At 44.5% G+C, this 12,223-nt stretch overlaps 2 protein-coding genes and 1 long non-coding RNA gene across 9 annotated transcripts in view; 2 read left to right on the top strand and 1 right to left on the bottom strand.

Moving 5' to 3' along the window:
• The window catches only part of LOC117222301 (ras-related protein Rab-37), a 172,929-nt gene extending 169,441 nt beyond the window's left edge, over positions 1 to 3,488 (top strand). For all 6 annotated transcript variants that reach the window (XM_076524891.1, XM_033473929.2, XM_033473930.2 and 3 more), the window contains 3 exons: positions 472 to 582; positions 1,198 to 1,336; positions 2,114 to 3,488. In XM_076524891.1, the coding sequence (XP_076381006.1) occupies positions 472 to 582; positions 1,198 to 1,336; positions 2,114 to 2,231 (368 nt within the window). In that variant the 3' untranslated portion in view covers positions 2,232 to 3,488. The remainder of the gene's footprint in view (positions 1 to 471; positions 583 to 1,197; positions 1,337 to 2,113) is intronic.
• The window catches only part of LOC117222303 (uncharacterized), a 40,598-nt gene extending 36,050 nt beyond the window's left edge, over positions 1 to 4,548 (bottom strand). The window contains exons 1-2 of one of the 2 annotated variants that reach the window (XR_004490659.2): positions 4,397 to 4,548; positions 3,489 to 3,592 (exon numbers count right to left, since the gene is read on the bottom strand). This is a non-coding gene — a long non-coding RNA (uncharacterized LOC117222303). Of the gene's footprint in view, positions 1 to 3,426; positions 3,593 to 4,396 lie in introns of those variants that run through there. The other variant, XR_013034281.1, reaches the window with a different exon arrangement.
• Positions 4,508 to 11,456, top strand: LOC117222300 (uncharacterized). Its single transcript, XM_033473928.2, has 4 exons — positions 4,508 to 4,792; positions 5,129 to 5,275; positions 5,358 to 5,447; positions 5,519 to 11,456. The coding sequence occupies exons 1-4, from the start codon at positions 4,649 to 4,651 to the stop codon at positions 8,900 to 8,902; spliced, it is 3,765 nt and encodes a 1,254-aa protein (XP_033329819.2). The 5' UTR covers positions 4,508 to 4,648; the 3' UTR covers positions 8,903 to 11,456.
• Positions 11,457 to 12,223: the final 767 nt, after the last annotated feature.

The following is a 12,223-nucleotide window of genomic DNA, read 5'->3' as shown; positions in this document are numbered from 1 at the left end:
TATATATAATAATTTATAATATAATACCTAACGGGTTATAATCGTCGATCATCGATCAAATTACTTTCTGCTGAATTCTGTAGTGGCACAGTAACCGGCTCCACTACTCTACACGAAACTCGTTCTTCCCTGTTGATTCAATCCTTCTCGACCTGCCCGCGTTCGAGCAGATGGCAAAAGCGGATTTCGCTGGAAACGGAGCATTTGCATGAACATCCGCAGGCGGTAAATAACCAAGTGAAACAGATATATCCGAGCCGACACCGAAAAATCAGTTTCCATTTGCGTATCGCAACCTGACCGGAGGATCGCGTGACGGGACAAAGAGCGCGCGCGGGCAGCTTTCGTCTTAGGAGATAGGAGCAGGCGAACGCGCAATAACGTCGCAACGTCGCAACGAGACGTTTTGTTACCGCGGCCGCTAATTGTTCAGCCCGTGGTCCGTTGTGTAACGATGATTATTGGTTTCAGCACTTTTGTTGCTGTACGACGTGACGAACAAGACCAGTTACGACAACATCAGGGCCTGGCTGAGTGAAATTCGGGACCACGCGAGCGAGGACGTTGTCATCATGTTGCTAGGTGGGTTACGCCTCTATCTTTTTTTTTCTTTCACAATCTCACGGATTCGTATCGAAGACACTGCGGTGAAACTAATGGCGCTACAAAGGGACGGCGAGCCGGTGAGCATGATCGTGGAATGGTCCCCGATCGATGATAGGATACCTTACGGCTCTGTTGGCAGAACCGCTGAAGAAAGCCGAGTACAGAAGCCGGATGGGTCTCTTTGTGGTCTGGTTCTCGAGAAAGTCGGATTCGACGTGCCCACGCACAGCAACTGGTTCTCGCGCAGTTCGGATTAGTTTCTTGTCTTTGTAGAAAGTAGAGAAGAGATCGGGCAGAGAACTGAGAGACGTATCGGCCGGCTGTCCCGGGGGTCGAGGAAACGTTCGCTGGTGGTGGGATGATTGATTAACGCGGACGTGCCGCTCGTTGCGGGATCACGGAGATCATGAGAATTGGGATGTCAGGAGCGCGAGAGGTTGCCTAGCCGGCAAGAATTCCTTTATCGGTTTCAATTGGGGACTGGGCTAAACGGTTTAGAGTAATCCGCTAGCGTTCGTCCACGGCCGAGGAGACGAACTAATCCGATCAGAACGCGGCTGATTGAAACGAATTGACACCAACTGTTTTCAGGAAACAAGTCGGACTGCACGGACCGGGTCATCAAGAGGGAAGACGGTGAACGGCTAGCGCAAGAGTACAAAGTCCCCTTTATGGAAACCTCTGCTAAAACCGGCCTCAACGTCGAATTGGCCTTCCTCGCTGTCGCTAGGTATTCCACGAACGCTTCGCTCGTTTGTCGCCGGCGTGTAAATCGAAAAAGGGATTCCTATCGCGATGATGATGTCATAGTCATAGTCAGTCGTCGCGGACCCGATCAGCGTCAGCTGCGATCGTATTCACGTCGCAGGTGCACGACGCTAAGTTCCGTTCAAGGCTGATTTCGTGGACATGCTGGAAACATCTTGATCCGCTTCTAGATTTTTAATTGCCTTCCATCTCGCGCCTATCGCGGAGCGAGAAAGCAATTTATTCGAAGAGACAGTAGCGATGTTCCACAGAGCTTCAGCGAATCAGTTTCCAAATTTGAACATCTGGCCATCTTCCAAAAATTCATTTTCGTAATCGGGATTACGTAGGACTTGAAACAGTTGAAGGACGAATCGAGTAGGCTTCAATTTTATAGTTTCGTTAACTAAGTTAATACGATTTGATGAGACTTTTTTTTCTTGGAGTAGTTCAAGCGTTAACTGAAATTAAGTATCGTGACTCATACGACAGTTGCGCTTTTAATAATTTTTTAAACATATAGATCAGTAATCGAAGTTATTTAGACTATTACTCAACTTTCAAGACCTGTTAAACAATTATCGAAGCATCGATGGTATAAAAGAAAATGGCTCGGCGATCAGAGGTCCCGTGACTACTTGAACCGGAAGTTCTAGAATGTGGCAGAAAGATGCCATTTCTTCAAGTGTCTTCAGGAACCTCCGTTAGAACATATCCCAAGATGGCGAGATCGTTAATAGATCGTTCGTTATGTTTCCAGGGACTTGAAGGCGAAGAAGAGCGACGACCCGGACGACACGAAATTCAACGTCCAGGATTACGTTCGTCAGCAATCGCAGCGGAGTTCCTGCTTCAACTCCAATTGCCTGACGACCTGAATTGCGCGTCAGCCTTACGCGCACGTTTCCCGACGATAGATCGAGCGGAACGTCGGAACGCGGACCGGATTTCGTTGGCGGCGAGAATGGCGCGAAGACGTCGCGGCCGTTTGACTGTTCGTAACAACGACCGGATGCGAGAAATCGGTGTCGAATCTATTCTAATCGCCCGAGCACCGACGGGGTAACCAATTAGCGCACGGGGGGTGTGGGACGAAGCGACATTCAAAATTTTCGATTTAGTCAGAACTTCCGTTTAGACGGGACGCTGCCCCCTATCGGGACACCGATAGGTCCGCGAACCTTTTGTCGATCGGAGCACAAACGACAGGCGCACGAAGATGAAGATATTTTTCGAACAGGGAACACCTAGCAGATTCTTGTTGACTATACATGTATAGAAAAGATATAAACGAATATATATATATTATAATCCCTGTACTGTACATTAATGTGAATAGCTTCTCGGGCGATGCACCGGGCATAGACTTTAGGAAACGCCTCGATGGTTCTAACTTGCACTGTGTACAATCCTTGCGGTGTTGAACGGGAAGTATACGCGAAAGCTCGTTACATGTACCAAGTAGAGCGACGGTTTTAGGCGACGCCGTCTCCGTAGAAGAGCTTTCCGCGAACCATTTACTAGCTGCCACGTTAGCCACACGCGTTCGTAACGAAACGCTCGATGAATTTCGATCCCGAAGCTTCTCCCTCTGGTAGCTTAGAGCACGCGGTTCATTGAAGTACATGCATACTTCGAATCGGGAACGATTATGCGTAGAATTCTCTGTGTATGCGTCTCTTATAGTCGTGCTAATCGTTTAGATCGGAAAACTCGGGAGATCGTACGATTGTTTTGTCGAATGTCCATGGGTTGCTTACATCGATCATCCGGCCACTGGCAACGTTCCCCGCTTGGTGGTCCTCTAAATGGCGCTACAATACATTGTTCGACTAAATCGGGTTTACATTCGAACCGTTTCGATTTTATACTTTGTATGGTTTTTATAACGGCTCGAACCATGATTTGCCGACGTGCGTTTAAACAAAATTGCAATCGCTCGGAACGTTTATTTTCCCTTGACCAGCAAGCATGTCGGTTATACCCTAACGAACAACGCGCATGCGAAACGTACAGCATACGTTCATCTGCTCTATGTGTGCGATCCGTCTGACCGGCGTGTACAGAACGACAAACAGTTGCATGTCAAGTGTATTTTGGAGAGTATATAGATAATAAATGATCATTCGACCAACCATCGTCGTTGTTGTTCCTCTGCCTCGGGCGCTCCGTCATCTCCTGGACAAGATTCCCGCTTTTTTTTCACGTAGCATAGTTTTCACGGTCGTTGATTTCCAATCTGCGCGAAAAATTGCATGAAATAATATAGACGAACCAATTCTGACGTATGGGAATCATATTCATATGTTGTTCGACAAGTTTGCCATACAAAACTCTTCAAAACTTGTATAGCTTTTCTTTTAAAACATTTTTGAATATCATTCATAATATTATATATTATTATAATATTATTTACATATATTATTTCGAATATTATGAATATTATATGATATATAAAAATATATATATATAATATAATATTATATATAATATAATATAATATAATATTATATATTATATATATATTTTTATATATCATTTATAATATTCATAATATTCGAAATAAACGTGGTGAAAACTAGCACGAATGCATTGCTTTATAATAAAGTGACGATACAAGTCAATCCGCAAATAGATGTGCATTAATATCTGCAAGTACTGCAGGATAAGAGTAGGAACTGAAAGTCCCAACATGTGAGTTTTGATAGAAGGTTAAGGTATGTACCTTTTTTCTCTGCATCTTCACAATATATGCGTAGCTCTTTACAAAACACTCGACTTACTTTCACGAACAGCATCCACTTCATAGAATTGACTAAAATGCTGCGCTACTTAACTGACGTTTATAAAAAAGTGATAATAATAAAGTGTCCTAAACAAGGGTTAAAACAAACCTGCGAGAAGATTCGTTATTAGGAGTTTTGACCACGTTTTCAGGTGTTTGGACCATTGCGCGTCGGTTCTCTCGGTAATCATTTTCGCGGTTATAAATTTATTGAACGTGACACACGTGTGTCAACGATAACGATTAACTGATAATTACCTGTCTGATAAAGAACGTTGATGCTCGGCGGAGCCTCGACGACATGACCGCGCGCCTTTTCCGACAATTCCGACCTGTTTCCTGAACACGCGGAACGCCTCGGGACGGACCGCTCGGTTCCACGATCAGTTTCAAATGTCGACGTACAAACAAAACGCTGCGTCCCTAACCTTCTCGTGAGAAGCGCGTTTCGTTGGCAGGGCAGAATATTGGGGCATCTTGCGTGGAGGGCAACGCCAGTGAACGTCCACGATGGACAAGGTGGTGGTGTTGCAAAGAATGGAAAATGTGTGCAGGCTTTGCCTCTCCGAAGACGAGCCGAAATTGTCGGTGTTCGGGTCGCAAGAAACTCCGGTATCACTGGCCACTAAGATACAAGCCTGCCTATCGATTCAGGTATGTTGAAAATGTTATGCTCTACGAATTCCCGGACTCTGAATACCCTGTCCCAACGCTCGTAACCTCGAATTCGTGGCAATTCTTACGTGTACACGCAATGTGTTCCTTTTGAGGTTAGGTCTAAACTTGCCTATGTCAGGAATCTTGGAACTGATGATTTCATACTCCTCACTCCTCTTCACCATTGTGGGCATTTTTCTGTCTGATAGATATCGATCAGAATTGAAATGGCCAAGCATACTTTGTATCGATCTTACCACACGTAGCACCTTTATTTGCTAAATGGAAGCTATAAAGTGTGCAGCATTTTTACTCTCTATCTGCATCTTTTAGATTTTAGCCACGGATAGGTTGTCGACGCAGATATGTTCACAGTGTGTTAAAAATGTGAATCAGTGGCATAATTATAAGGAAACATGCCTTCGGTCGCAAGATAAGTTACATCAATGGTTGGAAAAACATACACAATCTAGCCCATTGGTAAATATTTAATTTTTATCTTGTTGTATCATGCGAAAGCTGCAAACAGCTGCAATGTATACATAATTTGTGGTTTTTGAAGGTTGTGACTATCAAAGATGAACCCGTAGATCTGGACTTTTATGAAGACAATATTGAGGTCATTTCAGAATCTTCCATCGCATCAGAACTAGTGAGTATTTCGATTTTATAAATATGTTATTTGAGACTAACATAATGAAAACTGGCGTATTTTGTTTGTAGGAATCTACTAACCTTGATGAAAGTCTAGATGACTCTGTAAACACGCTTCATATCCAAGAGATAAGTGATGATGAAACAGATGATGCAAGAGTTCCGCCAGCGTTAACAAAACCTTTCGATTCATGTATAAAGTCAGAGCCACCAGAGGATTGTGATACAGATTGTACTATAGAGATAGAGTCCATTACTGGCAGCGAGCTGGTGTTAAACCCCCTCTCGAACAAGGAAGATAGAATCATGGAAGCTGATTCTACGCAAAAGTCCAACGCGTCAGCATCAGTGATTAAAAAGAAACTTAGAAGAGGTCCTCATACTCATTATAGGGGACCACGTGCATTTAAGCAAAAGTGTGTGCATTGCCAAATCTTTTTGCATTCTAAATATACCTATACAAAGCACATGGAACGATTTCATTCGGATAAGCAAAATGGTAACGCTGATGACCAGGTGAAAGTTGAAGAAGAAGTTGAAGATCTGGAAGATGAATTAATGAGTATGGAGAAGGACGCGCCACTGACACAGGTGCAACAGAATATAATTAGTCAACTGAAGACTTTTTCATGTTATTCCTGTCAGCAGTTGTTCAGTGACCGCAGATCTACACTTTCACATATTCGTCAACACATGCCGGATCTGAGACCGTACACGTGTATCGCATGTTTAACAGAGTTCCCTGATCGCTCGATGTATAAGCTGCATTGCGGTGCGTCTTTCGAGTGCGCAATGAAAATCGCTCTAGTGATACCAAACCAAGGCGAGGAAAAATATTTCACATGCAACATGTGCTTGCGTTCCATGCCAAACAGAAAGGAATTGCTCTGCCATCTTTCAAAGCACTCTGATAAACAGTATCAACAATTAGTTAAGCCATCACGATCGCCTCCTAAACTCAAGCCAATTTCTCCTCTGCCAGCTGCTAAACAAGAGTCTCCTACAAAGAAATCAATCGCAGGCGGTCCGGATGTCCCTCATCCTTACAAAAACGGTGACCCAGCGCATAACCATATTTGCGATTTATGTGGCATGATCTACAGATACAAGCCTAACATGCTGAAGCATAAAGACTTGTGTCAGCGTTTGCAGCCAGATCTTCGAATCTCCTACAAGTGTATGCACTGCGGAATGACTTATCTGGTGTTCAAGAAATTCCATAACCATATCACCCAAGACCATAAAAAGAAAGACTTTTTCTGTTCCGAATGTGGCGCTAAATTTAGATCACCTAGCGAATTCTTGATGCACTACGACGGGCATCGCGGTAAAATGAACAAGAAGCCAGTGTTGGAGAAGAACGACTCAGCTGCCAAAAATGCGCAGAACTTCTCAATGCCCATCAAAGATTGGGACACGTTTGAGGCTGAAATGAATGGCGGCAGGTTATCCGACAGTAACCAGTACAATTGTGCTTTGTGCAATTTGGAATTTGCTACTAGAGCCGAGTTGACGGAGCACAGGAACCTTCATCTGAAAGTGAAGATCTATTCTTGCGTGATTTGCCGCAGTATGTTCAGCAGCGCGGGTGCTTTGGAGATCCACATGAAGGATCATGGCATAGAGGACCCCGGCGAGAGAAACGCGAACAGCTCGTGCGTAGAGTACGGAACCATGAAGGACAGTCCAGAGGATTGTAAACCGTTGAATGTGAGCGCCACCTCAGACCCAGGCCCTAAAAAGAACGAGTGCCGCGAATGCGGCAAGGTATTCTCGAATTACGCGAACGTCAGACGACACATACGTAACATCCATAAGACGAATAAGTATCGCGTGATTTGTCCCCAGTGCCCCCGGAAATTTAAGAGCAAGGAGATCTGCAGCAGGCACATTGCGACCGAGCACAAAACTGGCAAGACCATGCGCCAGTGTCCACAGTGCCCGAAGAGCTTTGTCTTCCAAGCGAACCTGAACCTCCATTTCCAGACTGCTCACAAGAACAAGAAAGTCGGTGGCTACGAGTGCGATATCTGCGGCAAGACGTTCCAAGAGGAAGCGTCCCTCAAAATACACCGGGGATGGCACAACAGAACGAACTCCCGGTTGAGCTTGCGGAAACCGCCGGCGCTCGAAGTAGACCGAAAGATTGTCAAAGATCCGTTGGCGATTAAACCTGAAGAGATACACAACGCCAGCCCCGACAAGCCCGCCAGGGCAAGGAAATCGTTCCCCAATTCGGCACCCGTGAAACCGGAGGGTAAATTCCAGTGTCAGGTATGCAACGACAAGTTCAACGATGTCACCGAACTGAGGAAACACTTGTGGGACGTACACTGCGCTCACAAAAGCGAGAAAACGTTCACAAGCGAGGGGCATATCTGCGATATCTGCAACAATATCTATCCCGACAAAGAGACGCTCGACATTCATATGAACTGGCACAAGTCGTTCACGAGCCTCAGTCGTGTTAGGAGAGCCAGGAACCAGGGTAACTTCCCCTGCGACATCTGCGGAAAATTCTACAGCTCGAAGAAGGTGCTATGGAGACACAAGAAGCTACACAAAGCGACCAGCCTCGCCGCCGCTACGTTGCAATCGGCGACTAGAAAGCCGATGCCGAATCAGCACATTTGCACCATTTGCCACAAGATCTTCTGCAGCAAACAGTCGCTGCAACGTCACAGGATGAACATCCACAGCGAGGTATCCACCCAGCAGCAGCAGACGATATTCTCCAGCAAGAGGAGGGTGTCCCAGGAAGAGCCGAGCCCGAAGAAGCTGAAACTGGAGAAGGAAGAGGAAGTGGAGATCCTGCCGAAACCGAACATGGTCGTAAACACAGTAGCTGGCGGTAAGAAGCCGGTGATGTGCCACGTTTGCAGGAAGTTCTTCGCGAACATGAGCGTGTTGTACAAACATAAACAAGTGGTGCACAGCAAGTCCCGGCTTATGAAGCCCGCGGTGAAAGCGCCCGTGCCCGCGTCATCGTCCACGATCAACCAATGCATCCCGGTGCCCGGAACCGACGGCAAGGTCTGCTGCAACATCTGCTACAAGGCTTTCCACGCCATACCAAGCTTGCGCCAGCACTTCACCATCAAGCACAAGAACACTCCGCCGAAGTTCGCGTGTCACATCGACGGCTGCAAGATGATATTCCCGTCGTCGGCGACCCTGAGGAATCACGAGGTGTCCCACAACAACACGATCTTCAACTGCAACCTGTGCAGTCGCCATGTGTTCAACAAGCAAGCGATGACCGACCACATGCTGACGGCGCACAACACCGTCTACGACGCTGAAAAGAGCAAGAACTTTCATCGGGAAATGGACCTGACACTCTACGTTGTGGAGAACGCGGTCGACGCGACTTGTCCCCACTGCAAGATTAAGTATCCCAACAACAGGGCCATGAAGATCCATTATTTCAAGTTCCACGACTACGCCAACTAAGCTCAGATCCCTGTTACGCGCAATCGGGCACGGTTCCGATGAACTCTCCGCTATCGAAACTCGTCGGGTGTCCAAGATGGCTTGGCCGCCGAGTGTACCGATCCAATGGGGCAGCAAAGGACATATTGTACTCTTTAACTTTTCTACCATGTGACGAACCCGGGTGATTCTAGGCACACGCATACATGAACACAAACCCGTACACATACCGTGATTACTGTTATTGTTTCGTTTCTTAGTGGTACGTTCTTATATCTCTGGCAGATCGGCTTGTTTATTCGTCACGGGCGACACTAACTTTGATCAACGAGGAAAACTGTGTACATAATCCACGATAGTTGTAGAGTAACGATGAATGAGAGAGGGTGAGAGGAATCGAGGAGGAAGTAATCTATTTCTTTTTGTTTAATCTGTTAACGGCGACGTCGATACACTTTTTAGCGCACTCCGGTAGCAGCCCAACGAATGTTTTTTATTAAAAATAACAACAGCATTTGTCGACGCGACGCGACGCGGCGTACGCCACCTATTCGATCGATTGTTCTCAGTTATGGTATTATCATACGAACGAATCAATTGTGTGATCTCTATTGCAAACAGTCACATCACTGTCTCAACCTTGTTACTTCTTTTTTGTTTTCCTTTTTTTTTTGTCTTCGTCTACTTCGAAATCGTGCTGGCAGCATTACGTTTCAACGGGGTCGCATTTATTTGTGCATTTCCGGATGTGGCTGCCTGATTTTTTTTTATACAGTACAGACGAGCGGTTAGTACGGCAGTGTGGATAAGGATGAAGGATGATCGACATCCTCGGTGATGTCGGGGTCGTACCTTAAATTTAACCGAACGTTGTTACTGGTCGCTGGGATTATAAGAGCTCTTTATTGTCTTTGATTTTATTATAACGCATATTTGTATATGCATCGTGTAAACTGTAGCGTTTTGCATATAGTGAACAAATAAAAGGAGGACTAATATGTGTAGATCTTCGATTTTCCAAGCGCCATCACTGTTGCTCACGGCGGAAACGCCACGCGGAGGATTCTGCTAGTTTCACCAAAATCGTCGTTCCTCCTTGAAACGTTTAGCTGATCCGTCGTGAAAAATCGGCGTGGAAAAATGCAATGGATTGTTTGTTTTCAACACGATTCGATCGATTTCCTTCAGTTTGAGCTTGAGAGGACATAACATAACCTATGAAGCATTCCATGAGTCGAATCAGGAGAAAAGAATTAACGTGTTTCCTTATTTCGAACGACATAGTCTCGTAATCAGTCGTCGCTTCTTTATTCTGTAGACCCAAGCAATCATTGTTTCAAAGATATTAGGAATACCTAGGAAGAATGTTTCGTTTCTTGGATAGGTTACATGATTAGGTTGATTAACCTAGAAGCAAGCCATTTAAGCACGATTCATCGTCTAAGTCGATCCAATTTAACTTTGGAATATGTTTGAGTTGTCCTTATAGTAATATTTTAGAAGGACGTAGTATAATCGTCGAATGTCTCTTTACGTTCTCTACGATCATGAATTACTATACGTGTTTGTAAACAGAACATTTCCTACACACACTTGATCCATTCATCGGTCATCGTTGCACGATGCAGAAAGAATGTCCTTTCTAGATTGATTTATTAATGAATTGTCTTGCTCGACGTGATCGTAGGAAGTTTCGGAGATCCAAGTTGCAAAATATGTTTCAAATATGCTTCAAATATTGAAATTAACTTTTTATAAAAATCAACTGACGAATCCAGAAAGAGCAATTATTTTAGCTTTTAAGCCTCTTTGCACCCCAGTGCCTCCCAACGATGCTTGCCGTTAGCAGAACCGCAGATTTTCTCGATTAATTAGCCAGAATCCTGATTAATGAATTCGACGATCACAGAACCACCTGCTCTACTAACTGCATATCACCTATAAACCACCGAATGTCTCAGGGATCGATAGAATTTCGCCGGGCGATCCACCATTTCGAGCAGCGTATTTTAAAACGCGAGTTTTTACGCGCGGACATCACTTTCCGGAGTTTGCTTTTTTAAAAGAAATCGATCGTTTGTACTTTGTAAGCAGCGTTGTCCGCGAAAGAATTCGACGAGTGCCAGTTCCAGAGATCATCCGAGATGCACCGGGACTCGCACACGTTGTACCATGATTTCGCCTACTGTTCTCTTCCTCACGGCAGATGCTCGAGACTCCGCGATACGATCGCGATATTTCAAAGAACCCACCTGCCGTTTTTACCGAAAAAAGAAAAGAATAGACATAATAAAATATCTATATATTTCTGTACACCGAACACTCTTTTGTATGACAATGTTTTTAGACTTCAAGGACGAGATTCCGTCGACATCGATTTTGGTGAACTGATACCGAGTTCCACCGCACACGATCGTTGCTCTTCTGTTTGTTGCGAACAAGAAATAGATTATACTGGACACTTCACGATACGTACGCAAACGTGAAAATTAAAGTGATCACTATAATTACTTTTTACCTTCCCCCGACATGCCCATGTATATTGTATCAATATATTCACTTCTGTAAACTCGCATATTGTTTCTCTTGAACGACGATTCTTTTGTCACCCTGCAGAGTATTTCTCGTTCTTCCCGACACCCTTCCCTGGCCGACCGGCCGCCACGTTCCGCAAACATGGCGGTTGCAACTTACTATATCCGTTAATAGAAACGTAATCGAGTTATTTTAATAAATAAATCAATTTTAACTGGTGTCTGAATGTTTTTAATGGACAACGGACAATCGCGATTGCGAGCTTTTCGATCCTGCATGTTTATTGACCAAATGCGATCACTGTGGAACGTTGAATGCCACCCTACTTCTTAATCGACGGTGAAACCTAATACATAAAGTGAAAATATAATTTGCGAGTGTAAATATACTTTCACCGGAACTGGATGGTTAGGGGACGCCTTAACAGTGATCAATACAGCACAAAGGCGACAAGGATGACGATGAAGAAATGAGCCGTTTAGTTTGAAAGTGGCATAAGTCACTTTGTTTTTAAGTCGATGTATTTAAGGGTTTGCGTTTTAACACGTTTAAAAATATGGATTGTAACTTTCGAGAAGATTTACTTGTATTTGTTATCTCAGGATACTGATATTTTTCTCAGTATAAATAATTTCGTATAAACATTAAAATATCACCACTTTTCATTACGGTAAAGTGACTTATGCCACTTTCAAAATGAACGGCTCAAATATCGTGTTTTATTTTATATTTTCTTCATAGCTTCAGTTTGCCGCAAGTTTCAAGAGCTGGTTCTTAAACATCATAAGTCGACTGCGGATTTTATGC

Source organism: Megalopta genalis, chromosome 1, assembly GCF_051020955.1.
Source record: "Megalopta genalis isolate 19385.01 chromosome 1, iyMegGena1_principal, whole genome shotgun sequence".
Classification (NCBI taxonomy): domain Eukaryota; kingdom Metazoa; phylum Arthropoda; class Insecta; order Hymenoptera; family Halictidae; genus Megalopta; species Megalopta genalis.
This window is presented reverse-complemented; position numbering and strand designations above follow the sequence as displayed.

Excerpts from the sequence above, each read along its gene's own strand:
- LOC117222300 (XM_033473928.2), top strand. The coding sequence starts at position 4,649 with ATGGACAAGGTGGTGGTGTTGCAAAGAATGGAAAATGTGTGCAGGCTT. Across the intron at positions 4,793-5,128 it reads AAGCCTGCCTATCGATTCAG|ATTTTAGCCACGGATAGGTT; the intron begins GTATGTTGAAAA and ends TGCATCTTTTAG. Across the intron at positions 5,448-5,518 it reads CTTCCATCGCATCAGAACTA|GAATCTACTAACCTTGATGA; the intron begins GTGAGTATTTCG and ends TTTTGTTTGTAG.